Genomic DNA, 12,196 nt, shown 5'->3' on the forward strand with positions numbered 1-12,196 from the left:
TGAGACATGAAAATACAACCACAGCGTGGAATGACTGCTTTTCCAGCAGCAGCGTGATCTCCTTTTATTCTTGAGACATGTGGAACTCTGATGTCACTTTTGGCAGGAATGAAGTGTCCAAGCAGAAAATAATCTAGTCTTCCAGAATCTTCAGACAGGGTTCCCTGATCAAGAAGGCATGAAGTTCACCAATTCTCCTAGCATTGCAATTGCTACCAGGAAAGGTGCTTTCCAGGATAGTTAGTCTAAGTCCAGTGAGGCTACTGGTTCAAATGGAGGCAATGTTAGGCCTCTGAGGACAATATTCAGATCACAGAATGGGATTAAGCTGGGTGCTCTCAGATGTAACCGGGAGGCTGCAACATGAATCTCTTCATCCAACGATGATCTGACAAGTTCTGATCGCAGAACTTAGGGCTGAAACCTGGACCTTGAGGGTTATAGGTTTTAAACCCTTTTCTATACATGCATTTGGCAGATATTTGCCTTATGGACATTGTTTTCCTTTTCTGTCAGTCTTCATTGTGTTAGGTAGGATTTTATTCCACCATACAGTTATTAACGGTCAAGTGTGGAACTTGTTCTTTGTGTGTATACTGAGACATATAGTGACCATTACTGCTGCTTTTCACATGACCTATTGGCATGGTTTTGCCTTTGTATTACACTCTTCTTTTAATGTTTTTTATGTGCTTTTGATATATGTAATAAAGATTTTCTGTGATTTTTCACTTATGGCTCCTATCCTTGTATATTCGTTTGGGTATCATTTCCCGCACCAATGCCATTCCAGCGATGTTGGCATTGGGTCTGCTGGTATTGTGCCACGTGACCCTTGCAACCAGTTAGTGATCACTATTGGGCTGGAAGTAGTCAAAGCACGGCAGCCCAATAGTGGCCGCTAATTGGCAGTGAGGCTCAGCATAGCATAGCAATGTCAAGTGAGCCCTGGCATTACTAGAACAATTCATGATGCTGGTGTAGGAGGCAAGTGTTTGTGATTTTCATTTTACAAGTGGGACTACTTGATTTAGCTGGTTCCAGACTGGGCCATTTTCTCTCTTTCTGACCAGGCGCATTTTATTTTATTTATATATATATATATATATATATATATATATATATATATATATATATATATATATATATATATACATACATACATACACATATATAGATATATACATATATAGATATATATATATATTTTAAATGGCTTTAAAAAATGTTCTTGCTTGCTTGGATATTCAAATAATTTGTAGCTCTTTTTCACGATACATGGGGCTAAAAAAATTTTTTGTTGATACTGGTAAAAAATGTAAAGTAAAATAGGAAATATGTGAATATTTCACCTTTAATTTTTTTTTTTTATTTATTACGACCCCAAAATACAGCTAAAAAATATTTTAAATGATGGTCACCTTTCCATATAAAATATTTTAAAATATTGGCCATTTTTTTTCGACTGGTGGTGTTTGGAAATGGAGAGGGTGGGAGAATATTGACATATTATTTTTATTGCATGCTAATATACCAGCACTAGTTACAGGGGAAATTCAGCCTTCTGGCTGCATAGCAGAGCTGATTAGGAGTCTTAGGACCCAGCAGCTCCTGCTCTCTTCCCTACGCCAAGCGATCACATGATCACGGGGTCTGGAGGATGAATCGCTGACAGCGCTTCTTCTACTGTATACTCGGCGCTTGTTCAGCACTGTGTATACAGCGTCCAGGAAAACAGAGATGGCAATAAACTATCTCTTACTTCCCTATGGAGAGTTCAGTTGTGTGCTCCTGCACAATTGTAAGTCAGCAGCTAACACTGCACTGACGTTTTAAAAAGTCAGCGCAGACCGCCTGGATGGTTAAAGTCTATGGGTGGTCTGGAACTTGTTTGAAAAGGAGTTGTCCAGGTAGTGGACAACCCATTTATCCCTAGCCTTAGAACTGTAATGGCACTTCCAAACCACTCCCCTGTTTAAGAAGTGGTCAGGTCCCAGGAAATATACTGTATAACATACATGTTGACTTTTTCAGGAAAGTGCCCAGGCTTTGGATAATGGTTTACACACTTATTTTCTCTCGCTTACCGACAAAACCTTTTAAAAAATAACCCCCCTGGAATGCTTTGAATTCCAAATTTAATCACAGATACGCTCAAACCCTCATGTTTTCCACATTTTCAACTGCTAAACAAACCAGTGCTTAGGCTTGGAAGAAGCCAGGACAGAACTTCTCAGAAGTGAAAAGATCGCGATTTTGGTACATAATTAATGAAAAATGTATAGCCTTGTTTAACGATAATGTAGATGGGTTTGAATGGGTCTGAGCCACCTGGACATAATAGAACAGTAACCTCCTTTTGTCAGAACTCCTATACACTGATCGGACTGACCAATCCCATCCCAGCAGTTCTCTTGGAATGGTTTTGGCCCCAAATCTCTCTTTGGAACGTCTCCTCACCATTCCTAATCTTTGTCCCCTCCCCCCATCATTGTAGTGTTTTTTGAAAGTGTAAAGCCCCCGTCTCACATAGCGATATCGCTAGCGATATCGCTGCTGAGTCACGGTTTTGGTGACTCACCAGCGACCTCACCAGCGATGTCGCTGTGTGTGACACTTTGCAACGATCAGGCCCCTGCTGTGAGGTCGCTGATCGTTGCAAAGTGTCCTGGACCATTTTTTGGTCGTTGGCCTCCCGCTGGCCAGCACACATCGCTGTGTGTGACCAGCGGGACCAACGATCTGGCTGGTAACTATGTAAACATCGGGTTACTAGGGGCACGCGCGCACTTAGTAACCCGCTGTTTACCATGGATACCACTCTGCTACGGTGCACGGAGGCTCCCGCGCACCGTAGCAGAGTGGTATCCATGGTAAACAGCGGGTTACTAGGGGCACGCGCGCACTTAGTAACCCGCTGTTTACCATGGATACCACTCTGCTACGGTGCACGGAGGCTCCCGCGCACCGTAGCAGAGTGGTATCCATGGTAAACAGCGGGTTACTAGGGGCACACGCGCACTTAGTAACCCGATGTTTACCATAGTTACCAGCCTGCTCCTGCTTGCAGCAGGCTGGTAACCAGGAGCAGGACATCGTGGAACGATTCTTTCCACGATATCGCTGCTCCCCTGATCGCTGGTGAGCCTGCCTGTTTGACAGCTCACCAGCGATGTATTAGCGATGCAGCAACGATCCCTGACAGGTCGTATCGTTGTCGGGATCGCTGCTGCATCGCTTAGTGTGACGGGGCCCTTAGGTGGACTATTCTTCTATCTATATAAGATCAGTGTTTGGTCAGTGTTCGCTCAGTATTTTTTCTCAGGAGTGGAAGCCAAAACCAGGTGAGGAGCAGAGGAAAAAGTATAACAGAAACAAGTCACCAATTCTGCATTTATCACCCACTCCTGGTTTTGGCTCCCACTCCTGAGAAAAATACTGACCAAATACTGATAGTGGGGCTGTGGGCTTAGTCTCTTAGTGTGGCTGAATCAGGTAAAGCCATACATTAGGTTCACGTTTCAAAGCTATTGTGTACTCAAAATGTGATTTTGGTGCGCATAGTCTTAGTCTAAGGCCATGGCCCCACTATCAGTATTTGGTCGAAAGTTTGCTATAAAAAAAAAAAAGCGCCATTTTCGAGACTCATAGCGTCCCCATTTTTTGGGATCTGGGGCTAGGTGAGGGCTTATTTTTTGCGTGCTGGGCTGACGTTTTTATTCATACCATGTTGGGGTAGATCCGATGTTTTGATCGCCTGTTATTGCATTTTATTGCAATGTTGAGGCGACCAAAAAAACTTAATTCTGGCGTTTATAATTTTTTTCTCGTTACGCCGTTTACCGATCAAATTATTATTTTTTTATATTGGTAGATCGGGCGACTCTAAATGTGGCGATCCCAAATATGTGTGTTTTTTTTTATGGTTTTATTTTGAATGGGGCTAAAGGGGGGGTGATTTAAACTTTTATAATTTTTTTTATATTTTTAAAAACCTTTATTTTACATTTTTAGCCAAATCGGTTGTCTGGCTTTGCACTGATGAGGGGCTTGCATTCCAACATACATTGTTTGCAAATGGAGTGTCCAGTTTGGCTTTTCATCATTAGTCATGTGGCAAGGCTCATTAAAGAACAATATTGGCTTTTAGGATTGCTACTAATAGGGAAACATGATGGCTCAGTGGTTAGGACTACTGCTTTGCAAAGAGTTTGTCTGTTCTCCCTGTGTTTGGGTGGGTTTACTCGCATACAGGGGTTTTAGATTGTGAGCTCCAATTAGAAAAGCAATGATGAGGGCTGTAAAAGTGTTGTGTAATTAATAGTGCTATATAAGTAAAACTAGATGGTGGCCCGATTCTAACGCATCGGGTATTCTAGAATAGGTATGCGGCCGACCGGGCGCAATCAGCAGAGCGTTGTTTAAATTTGGCGCCAAAATCGCTGATTGGTCGCGGCCGGCAACCGCGACTAATCAGCAAAACGGTGTTTAACTTTGGCGGCAATATCGGTGATTGGTCAGGGTTGACGGCCGCGACCAATCAGCGAACTGTGCTAGTGAGGACCGGAGAGCTTGTTTAAATTTGGCGATAAAATCGACCAATCAGCAGAGTGTTGTTTAAATTTGCCGGCAATCTCGCTGATTGGTCTCGGCCGGCCGGCGGCCGGGACCAATGAGCAGAGCGGTGTTTAAATTTTGCGACAAAATCGCTGATTGGTAGCGGTCGCGACCAATCAGCAGAGCGTTGTTTAAGTTTGGCGCCAATCTCGCTGATTGGTCGCGGTGGCTGGCCGCGATTAATCAGCAGAGCGGCGTTTAAATTTGCCGCCCATCTCGCTGATTGGTCGCGGCCGGCCACCGCGACCAATCAGCGTCGTATTAGTGTGGGCCCGGGAGCGGCGCTGCTTGTGCGGCTCCGTATTAGCGAGGACTGGGGAGCGGCGCTGCCTGTGCGGCTCCTTCTGCTGCGAGAAGCCGGGAGATGAGCGGCTGCTCGCAGCAGAAGCATCCCGACCGGCGGCGCCGCTCCCCGGTCCTCCGTTCACACTTGCTGTCGGGAGATCAGCGGGCCAAGCCGCTGATCTTCCGACGTTAGCCGCATGGAGGTCAGCGGCGCCGGTCGGGGTAGTTGTGCTGCTAGCGCCGCTCATCTCCCCGCTGCATCGCCGCTGACCTCCGTCCGCCAGATGAGCCGCTAAAGGCCATCTTTTTTCAGAAATCCCGAGGCGCTGATTGGCCGCTGCCGGACCAATGAGCGACGCGGGATTTCCAGGACAGACAGACAGACAGAAAGACAGACAGACGGGATAAGACAATTATATAGTAGATAAATATAGGATATTTGCATATTTTCTTCCTAGAGGAGCATTGCATGGCCATTTAGTCTCCTTAAACTGGCTTGACCCTTAAAATGTTCCCCCTTAGATTATGTTCACACATTGAGTTTTTGTAGCATCTTTAATGCAAACTTTAAGCTGTGTTTAAGCTGCTTACAAAAAGCAGGTTTTGCTTAGGATGTGGTGCATAGTGCTTAGTTTTTGCTGATATTTTGGTGCTTTTTTTTTTACTGCAATTTTGTCAGGGTATGTTTGTCTCTTGTGCATGCTGATAAAGTTTAGTGCATAAAAAAGGTTTTGGCACCAAAAACACAGCAAAACCTGATACCTGCGTTGTGTACAGTGTTTTTGCACTAACCATTGCTTTACATGGGTGAAAAACGCTGAAAGAAGGGACATGCTGCATTTTGCAAAAACGCAGCTATGACAAAACAGTAAGGAATCTCATGCACTTTGCTGGTACTGTGAAACGCAGCTGAAGATTTGCATAAAAAACACTGCAAAAACGCAACATGTGAACATAGCCTGAGACCACTTGAAGGAGGCTGTAACCTCATGGAGAATATTGACTAAAAAAAAGAAGATGGAAAAGGTCACTCACCTTCATTATTTTCCCCTTGAGGATGGTAGAAGGATAGGCCAAGTGATATTATGGCTGCAATTTCCAGGATGATTAAGGTTACATCTTGCAATGCCTCCCATACAAGTTGCAAAAATGTTTTGGCTTTCTTTGGGGGAATAAAATTTTTTCCAAATGTTTGTCTTCTCTTTTCCAAGTCTGCAAGGTTTCCGGACAAACCTGTAGTAGTTATAAATACTGGTTTTAGCTATAAGAACACTTATGTAGAGAAAACACAACAGAAAACTGAAATAGGGCATAAACAGATCTCTTAATAGCAAAGATAGTAAAAGATAAGAAGGGTCATTTAAAATGACTAAATACTAAAACAAGATCATGAACGAGGGTAGCTATGTCGTGGGACTCAATATGGTAAAACTAATAACAATTAGACAGTTTACTAAAGCTTCATATTATATTGGCACAACAGTAAGGCAGACAGCTTGTTGCTTATACCTGTCCCGATTATGATGCCATGGCTTACTAAGAACAACTGACATGGAATGAAGGGGAGTTGAACTCATTAATTAAAGAACCTCGTTATAGAAAGGTACTAGCTAGATAGGAAGGTAGGTTAGAAGAAGTAAAGTACATGGAAAACATAAAACAAGTTAAATCTTACACACAAGTATTTCAAACATTTGTATTAGTTACATTTTTAAAGGGAATCTGACAGCAGATTTATGCTATTTAATCAGACAGAAGCACGAGATGGGAACGGAAACCCAGATTCCAGCAATGTATCACTTGGTTTACTGGGTGTATCACTTAGTTTACTGGGTGAGCAGTTATGATAGTCACAGTTTTCGCTGCTGCAGTTATAGCAGAGCTCAATTGTTGTTGATCTCTGTATAACCCCTTCCACTCCACAGCTTTCTGTGTACATTGTATAGTGACACAAAGCTGAAAATTAGTGCTGGGGGCATGGTTGGACTAGGAGGCACAAGGCCAGTTGTCCAGTGTGGTGATAATCTCCTGCTTATAAAACACTGTATTGAAACAGCAAAACACAGTCCAGTAAATGACACATCACTGAAATCAGGGCCTCTGGTCCTACATTATGGTGATCTCAAAGTACATTGCAAAAACCTGCTGACAGATTTATTTTAGACCTTGAAAAATCAGGATACGGGACACACGGTAACTGTATCAGGCTAGGGACAGGGGACCTACCAACATACAGTTGCTCAATGTAACCACCTACAAAACTATAGTGGTTGCTCAGGCACCTCCCAATAGGGGAGGGTGCCTTCTATACAAGATGTCTCCCAGCTACTGGCTGGGAGACACCGTGCAGGTGAACAAACATTTGACTAAATGCCTCGCAACAGCTGCTGGGAGCATTTACCATATGCGGGCGCTGCCCCTTTAAGAACAAGGGAGTACGATTGCCCTAGCAATGCTGTTGAGACAGAGTGCTGCCTGCATGGGGAAGGAAGGAGGCAGGAGCACGCTAGGGGCCATGCCGCGGCGGTGAATAAACCAGAATCCCTGCAAGCAGGGACAAGGGGAGAGCGTGCAGGGGCGCCGGACACATCGTTGCAGTAGATATGCGAGGTCTTGACTATAACCTTTACTGTGTACATATAAAATAATCTAGCTTCCCGTTTCTCCACGCTGAACAGTTATGGTGCGAGTGGCAAGTATTTTCTGCATAATGGATTAAATCTACAGTGTGGGCATAGGAGCTGTCGTGGTAAATCACCAGACCACTTGGACCACAACAAAAAACAAGGACATTTGAATAGTTCCATAGACTTTAACAAGTATGTCCTCTAGCCTTGAAGACCACGGCTAGAAGTATGTGACTCTCAGACATCTGAATGAGGCCTAACAAAGTGTCACGAAAATACAATCTCAGAATCACTGGCATTGGAAGAGGCATTCCAGAGAGAGGTTTAACTTAATATAGTGACACGTTCAGATTTGAAAAAAAATGTAAATTGGTCATTAAGGTCAATAATTTCTCAGTTACTAAAGAGTTAAATAGTGGGCCTTGAGAAACTCATCACAAGCAGCAGATTGTGCTGCAGGGAAACAGAACTCAGAAAAGGAAGAGGTAATCTCTGCTTTACTGCGTGTGGGAGTGCAATAAAGCCAGACCAACACAGGAGGAACTAAGGAACAAATGCAGACTCGAGCAGGCCACGGGAGATCGCATGGTATCCTGCAGCACACACCAGCTGCCTAGCAACGTGGCACAAAAGTCAGGAGGATGTTCCTGGATGCACCAATACAGCTCACACAGCCTACAAAGGACATGCATGCAGTGTACCATGGGCTATGACAGCTAAACACTCAGACTGAAATCTCCAAGTGGAACTTTAATCATTCTCTCACAATCCACCCCCACCCCAAAATAAACAAAAAAAACCCCAAACCACCACAAAACAAACCCCCTCACACCTGCTGCCTATACATACGCTGGGAGCAGGGCTGTGGAGTCAGAGCCCATTTTGGTGGAGTCTAAGTCGGTATAAAATGAACCGACTCCAACTCCTAAAATATATAATAAATTGGGTACAGAAGTTCAATGCAGTTTGTGGGGAATATTTTTTCATATGAATTTGGGAAAGTTATGAAGTGTCCTATAAATGTCTGTCCTATTCCTGATCTAAGGGTCTAGACTTTTAGCTGAGATGAATCTGTGCTACAGTAAATTTATCACATAAACATGAGCCGTGTATGAGGGAGTCGTGGAAATTGAGTAGTCGGAGGTTTGGCTTACCGACTCCACAGCCCTGGCTGGGAGAGACCTGTCACTGAAGAGGAGAGGGCAGGGAGAAGGACCCACCTTTTCAACTAGTCACCCATGCAGCTCGGTCCCCAAGGGCTTCTAAAGTATGTTTTCTCTAAAATCCTGCAGTGTTTCAGGGTCAAACATGGCTGGCTGAGATCATGCAGCATGTATAAGCTGCAGGGTTACCATCAACAAAAACTAGGCAAAATGTTGAAGCAGTTTGTAAAAAATTACATACACCATAGGAATGAAGAGCGTGAGTAGCAACCAGTTGTGGCTAAACAAATGCACTGGATTACTGCATTTTTCCAACTATAGGATGCAACTTACTATGAAGACCCATCCCAGATTTAGACAGAAAAAAATGGGAAAAACATATTTTCCTAATAGCTAGTAAGGACGTGCAGTTCCTGGCAGCCTCCGCTCAGGTCTCGCACCGATGCTGCTGCATATGACGCAGAGACACTGCCTATACGATGAACACAAATTTATTAACAGGATTTTCTCTTACTAAAAAGTGCATCCTGCAATCCAAAAAAATATAAAGTAATTGTTCATCAGCAATTGTTCATCAGAATTGACCGACGCTGCGGATTTGACATGAACAATTTATACTGCGGATATTCACCACCGATTTCATTCTTTGCAATACAATCCAGGGTGATACATGTGGAGGGGGCGCTGTCATTCTGAGGTGCTACAGCAGGAGCAAGCTTAGTCAGTTGGGGGTGATACATGGCGAGGGGGCACTGTCATTCCAGGGTGATGCAGGGAGAGGGGGCTCAGTCAGTCAGGGGTAATACAGGAGGAGCAGGCTCAGGCAGTCAGGTGTGATACATGGGGAGATGAGTCAGTTAGGCGTGATACAAGGGGATGGGTCACTGTCATTCCGGGGTGATACAGGAGGCGTTGGCTCAGTCAGTCGGGGGTCATTCATAGGAAAGGCGCTCAGGCAATTAGGGAAGACAGAGGAAGGGGGCTCAGTTAAGGGTGAAAGGAGAAATGAAGGAATGGTGCCTTCATTCATCCATAAGTGACCTGTCCCCTCCCTTCAACCACCCCTGACTAAAGGCCCCTTATTTACATTCACTCACTGTTCCCCTCAGTTATAGGTGATGCTCAGGTGCATAGATCAGACTTAATTTTGTACTTCACCAGGAAGCAGACTACCTCCCTCGGCTCCTTACACTGCACCTGTGATGGTACGGGGGAGGGGAGAGCGCACTTTATGAATCACAGCACAGCTCATTACCTAAGCTGTGCTGTCTGTACAGCAGAGGAGGAGAAAACAAAAACAAAACTAAATGAGTGGCTATGCTGGGGCCAATCAGTGTTAGCGTTAACAGCAGCACCACTTTCCCAGCTTGTTCAACGCAGGGAAAAGCAGTGATAAAAAGAAATGATGATGGAACTTCTGTTCCTTGCAAATAGTGAGTTGCAATCTGAAGCAGGCGATACATGCACTGCTCTCCCGGGAGAGCAGTGCACGCATCACTGCTTACATGCTCGCCTGCTCCAGACTACAGCTCACTATTTGCAAGGAACAGAACGCTATTCCGTCATCATTTCTTTTATGTCACCGCTACTCCCAGAGTTAAATGACCAGGGAAAGCAGTGTACGCATGATCACAGACACACTTCGCTGTGCCAGCAGGAGCCAGTGCTCACCAGAGAATCCATGCATTATATAGAGTCACCGTATGCCTGTACAGAACAGCATTTCTCTCAAAGACCAGTGGCGGACCACTAGAATATTGCTGTAGCAAGTTGGAGGACATTGGCTATAGCTGTTATTTTACACCCAAGTCGGAAAAAGGAAGCCAGAAGACTAAGCAGAACGGAGGAGAGGTGGGGCTATTGGGGTGGGTGAGTATGTTTTGTTGTTTTTGTTTTATTTTAACATGCCTATGTGCCCATTAATACAATGTTTATTAGTATCAGAAAATCTCCCTAGGGAGATTTGATTGAAAATGTGGGCTTCATGGGTGCTCTAATTATACATGCTCATTAAATCTGCTATCTGACAAACTGGTTCGTGTGAACCAGGTCTCAAGGCATACAACTTTTAGAAGACCACATATGCATTAGGCTATGTGCGCACGATCAGGATTTGAAGCAGAAATTTCTGCATCTCCTTGGCAGGAAAAACGCTGCTGAAAAACTGTGCGGTTTTGCTGCGCTTTTGAAGTGTTTTTTTGTACATCAATGAATGCTGCTTTTTGGAGCTAAATAAAGTTATTTGGTGGGACATTGCTTAAACCCTCGGATTACCTTCAGAACTAGGTGAATATATTGGTTAATTTAAATGATTAAAGAATGTGTCTGTTGTATTTCAAATAAAGTGTTTGCTCCGTGTCTGTGTGTTTATTTAACTCTATATTTTACTTTAATTAGGTTTGGTCATGAAAAGGTCTGATTGACACCTTGTCATCACCAAACAAAAGAGCTGGGTGTTAGCTAGTCCCATACACCCAATCTTCATAAACATTTCCATTCATGTAATTTATGCGCAGCTGTGAACTGCTATTTTTAGCCCAGGAAGGTGCCATTTGCAAACATGGTCCCTGGCTATAATTACCAGCTCACAGCTGTTTCATTAGCCCCTGTGTCCCTCCAATCAGCACTCAGCAGTTTTGCTGCGTTCAAAACTCTGTGTTCTAATGCCACACTTTTGTTGTCGGTACATGTGAATCCACCACATATAAGGACACTTCAATCGATCAAAATCTGCAGTGGAGACTAGCGTGTCCGCTACCAAAATTGACATGCTGCGGGTGAGTTTGAGTACATCGCCACGATGAGGAGCTGCTGAAGGTTTGACACTGCGTTTATGATCTCTAGAAATCCCATGTCCACTATGCGTACATCAGAGGCTGCGAAACACCCGTGGACACTGACATGCAGCGCATCTTTCAGGACCGCAGCATTTCAAGTCCTCTTGCGGAGTCACTAGTCTCCACAACAGAAATTCGACCACTAGAATATATTAAAAGCAGTAAATCTGCGTGGTTCAGTGAACACATGTGGATTTACCTGCGTTCAATTGAATGCAACGTTTTAGATGCAGCAAAAATATGAGTACAAAGCGCTGCTACATCCGGATTGTGGGCACGGAGCCTAAATTTTTTTTAAAAAAATGACGAGGGCTGCTGCGTCATTTTTATAACCAGCAGAGGGAAAGCCAATCGCTGGGGGCCATTAGGAGCCGGGAAAGGGGCCATTAGCCAACAATGTTCCCTGGCTATTAATATCAGCCCACAGCTGTTTGTTTAGCCTTTACTGGCTAGATTACAGGGGGACCACAGAAAAAAATTGAAATAGGGTCCCCTATAAAATCTAACCAGAAAAGGCTAAACAGACAGCTGCAGGCTGATATTAACAGCCAAGGAAGGGGCCATGAATACTAGCCCCTTCCGTGGCCATTAATATCACCCCTCAGCAGTCCCAGAAATGGCGAATCCATAAGATGCGCCAAATCTGGCGCTTAGCCTCCGCTCTTCC

At 44.2% G+C, this 12,196-nt stretch overlaps 1 protein-coding gene across 6 annotated transcripts in view; it reads right to left on the reverse strand.

Moving 5' to 3' along the window:
* The window catches only part of ATP2B4 (ATPase plasma membrane Ca2+ transporting 4), a 186,933-nt gene that overhangs the window by 77,111 nt on the left and 97,626 nt on the right, over positions 1-12,196 (reverse strand). For all 6 annotated transcript variants that reach the window (XM_073666566.1, XM_073666569.1, XM_073666564.1 and 3 more), the window contains one exon: positions 5,938-6,135. In XM_073666566.1, coding sequence (XP_073522667.1) covers positions 5,938-6,135 — 198 coding nt within the window. The remainder of the gene's footprint in view (positions 1-5,937; positions 6,136-12,196) is intronic.

This window comes from Phyllobates terribilis, unplaced genomic scaffold, assembly GCF_046119375.1.
Source record: "Phyllobates terribilis strain yellow unplaced genomic scaffold, ASM4611937v1 Scaffold_2__4_contigs__length_985480577, whole genome shotgun sequence".
Lineage (NCBI taxonomy): Eukaryota > Metazoa > Chordata > Amphibia > Anura > Dendrobatidae > Phyllobates > Phyllobates terribilis.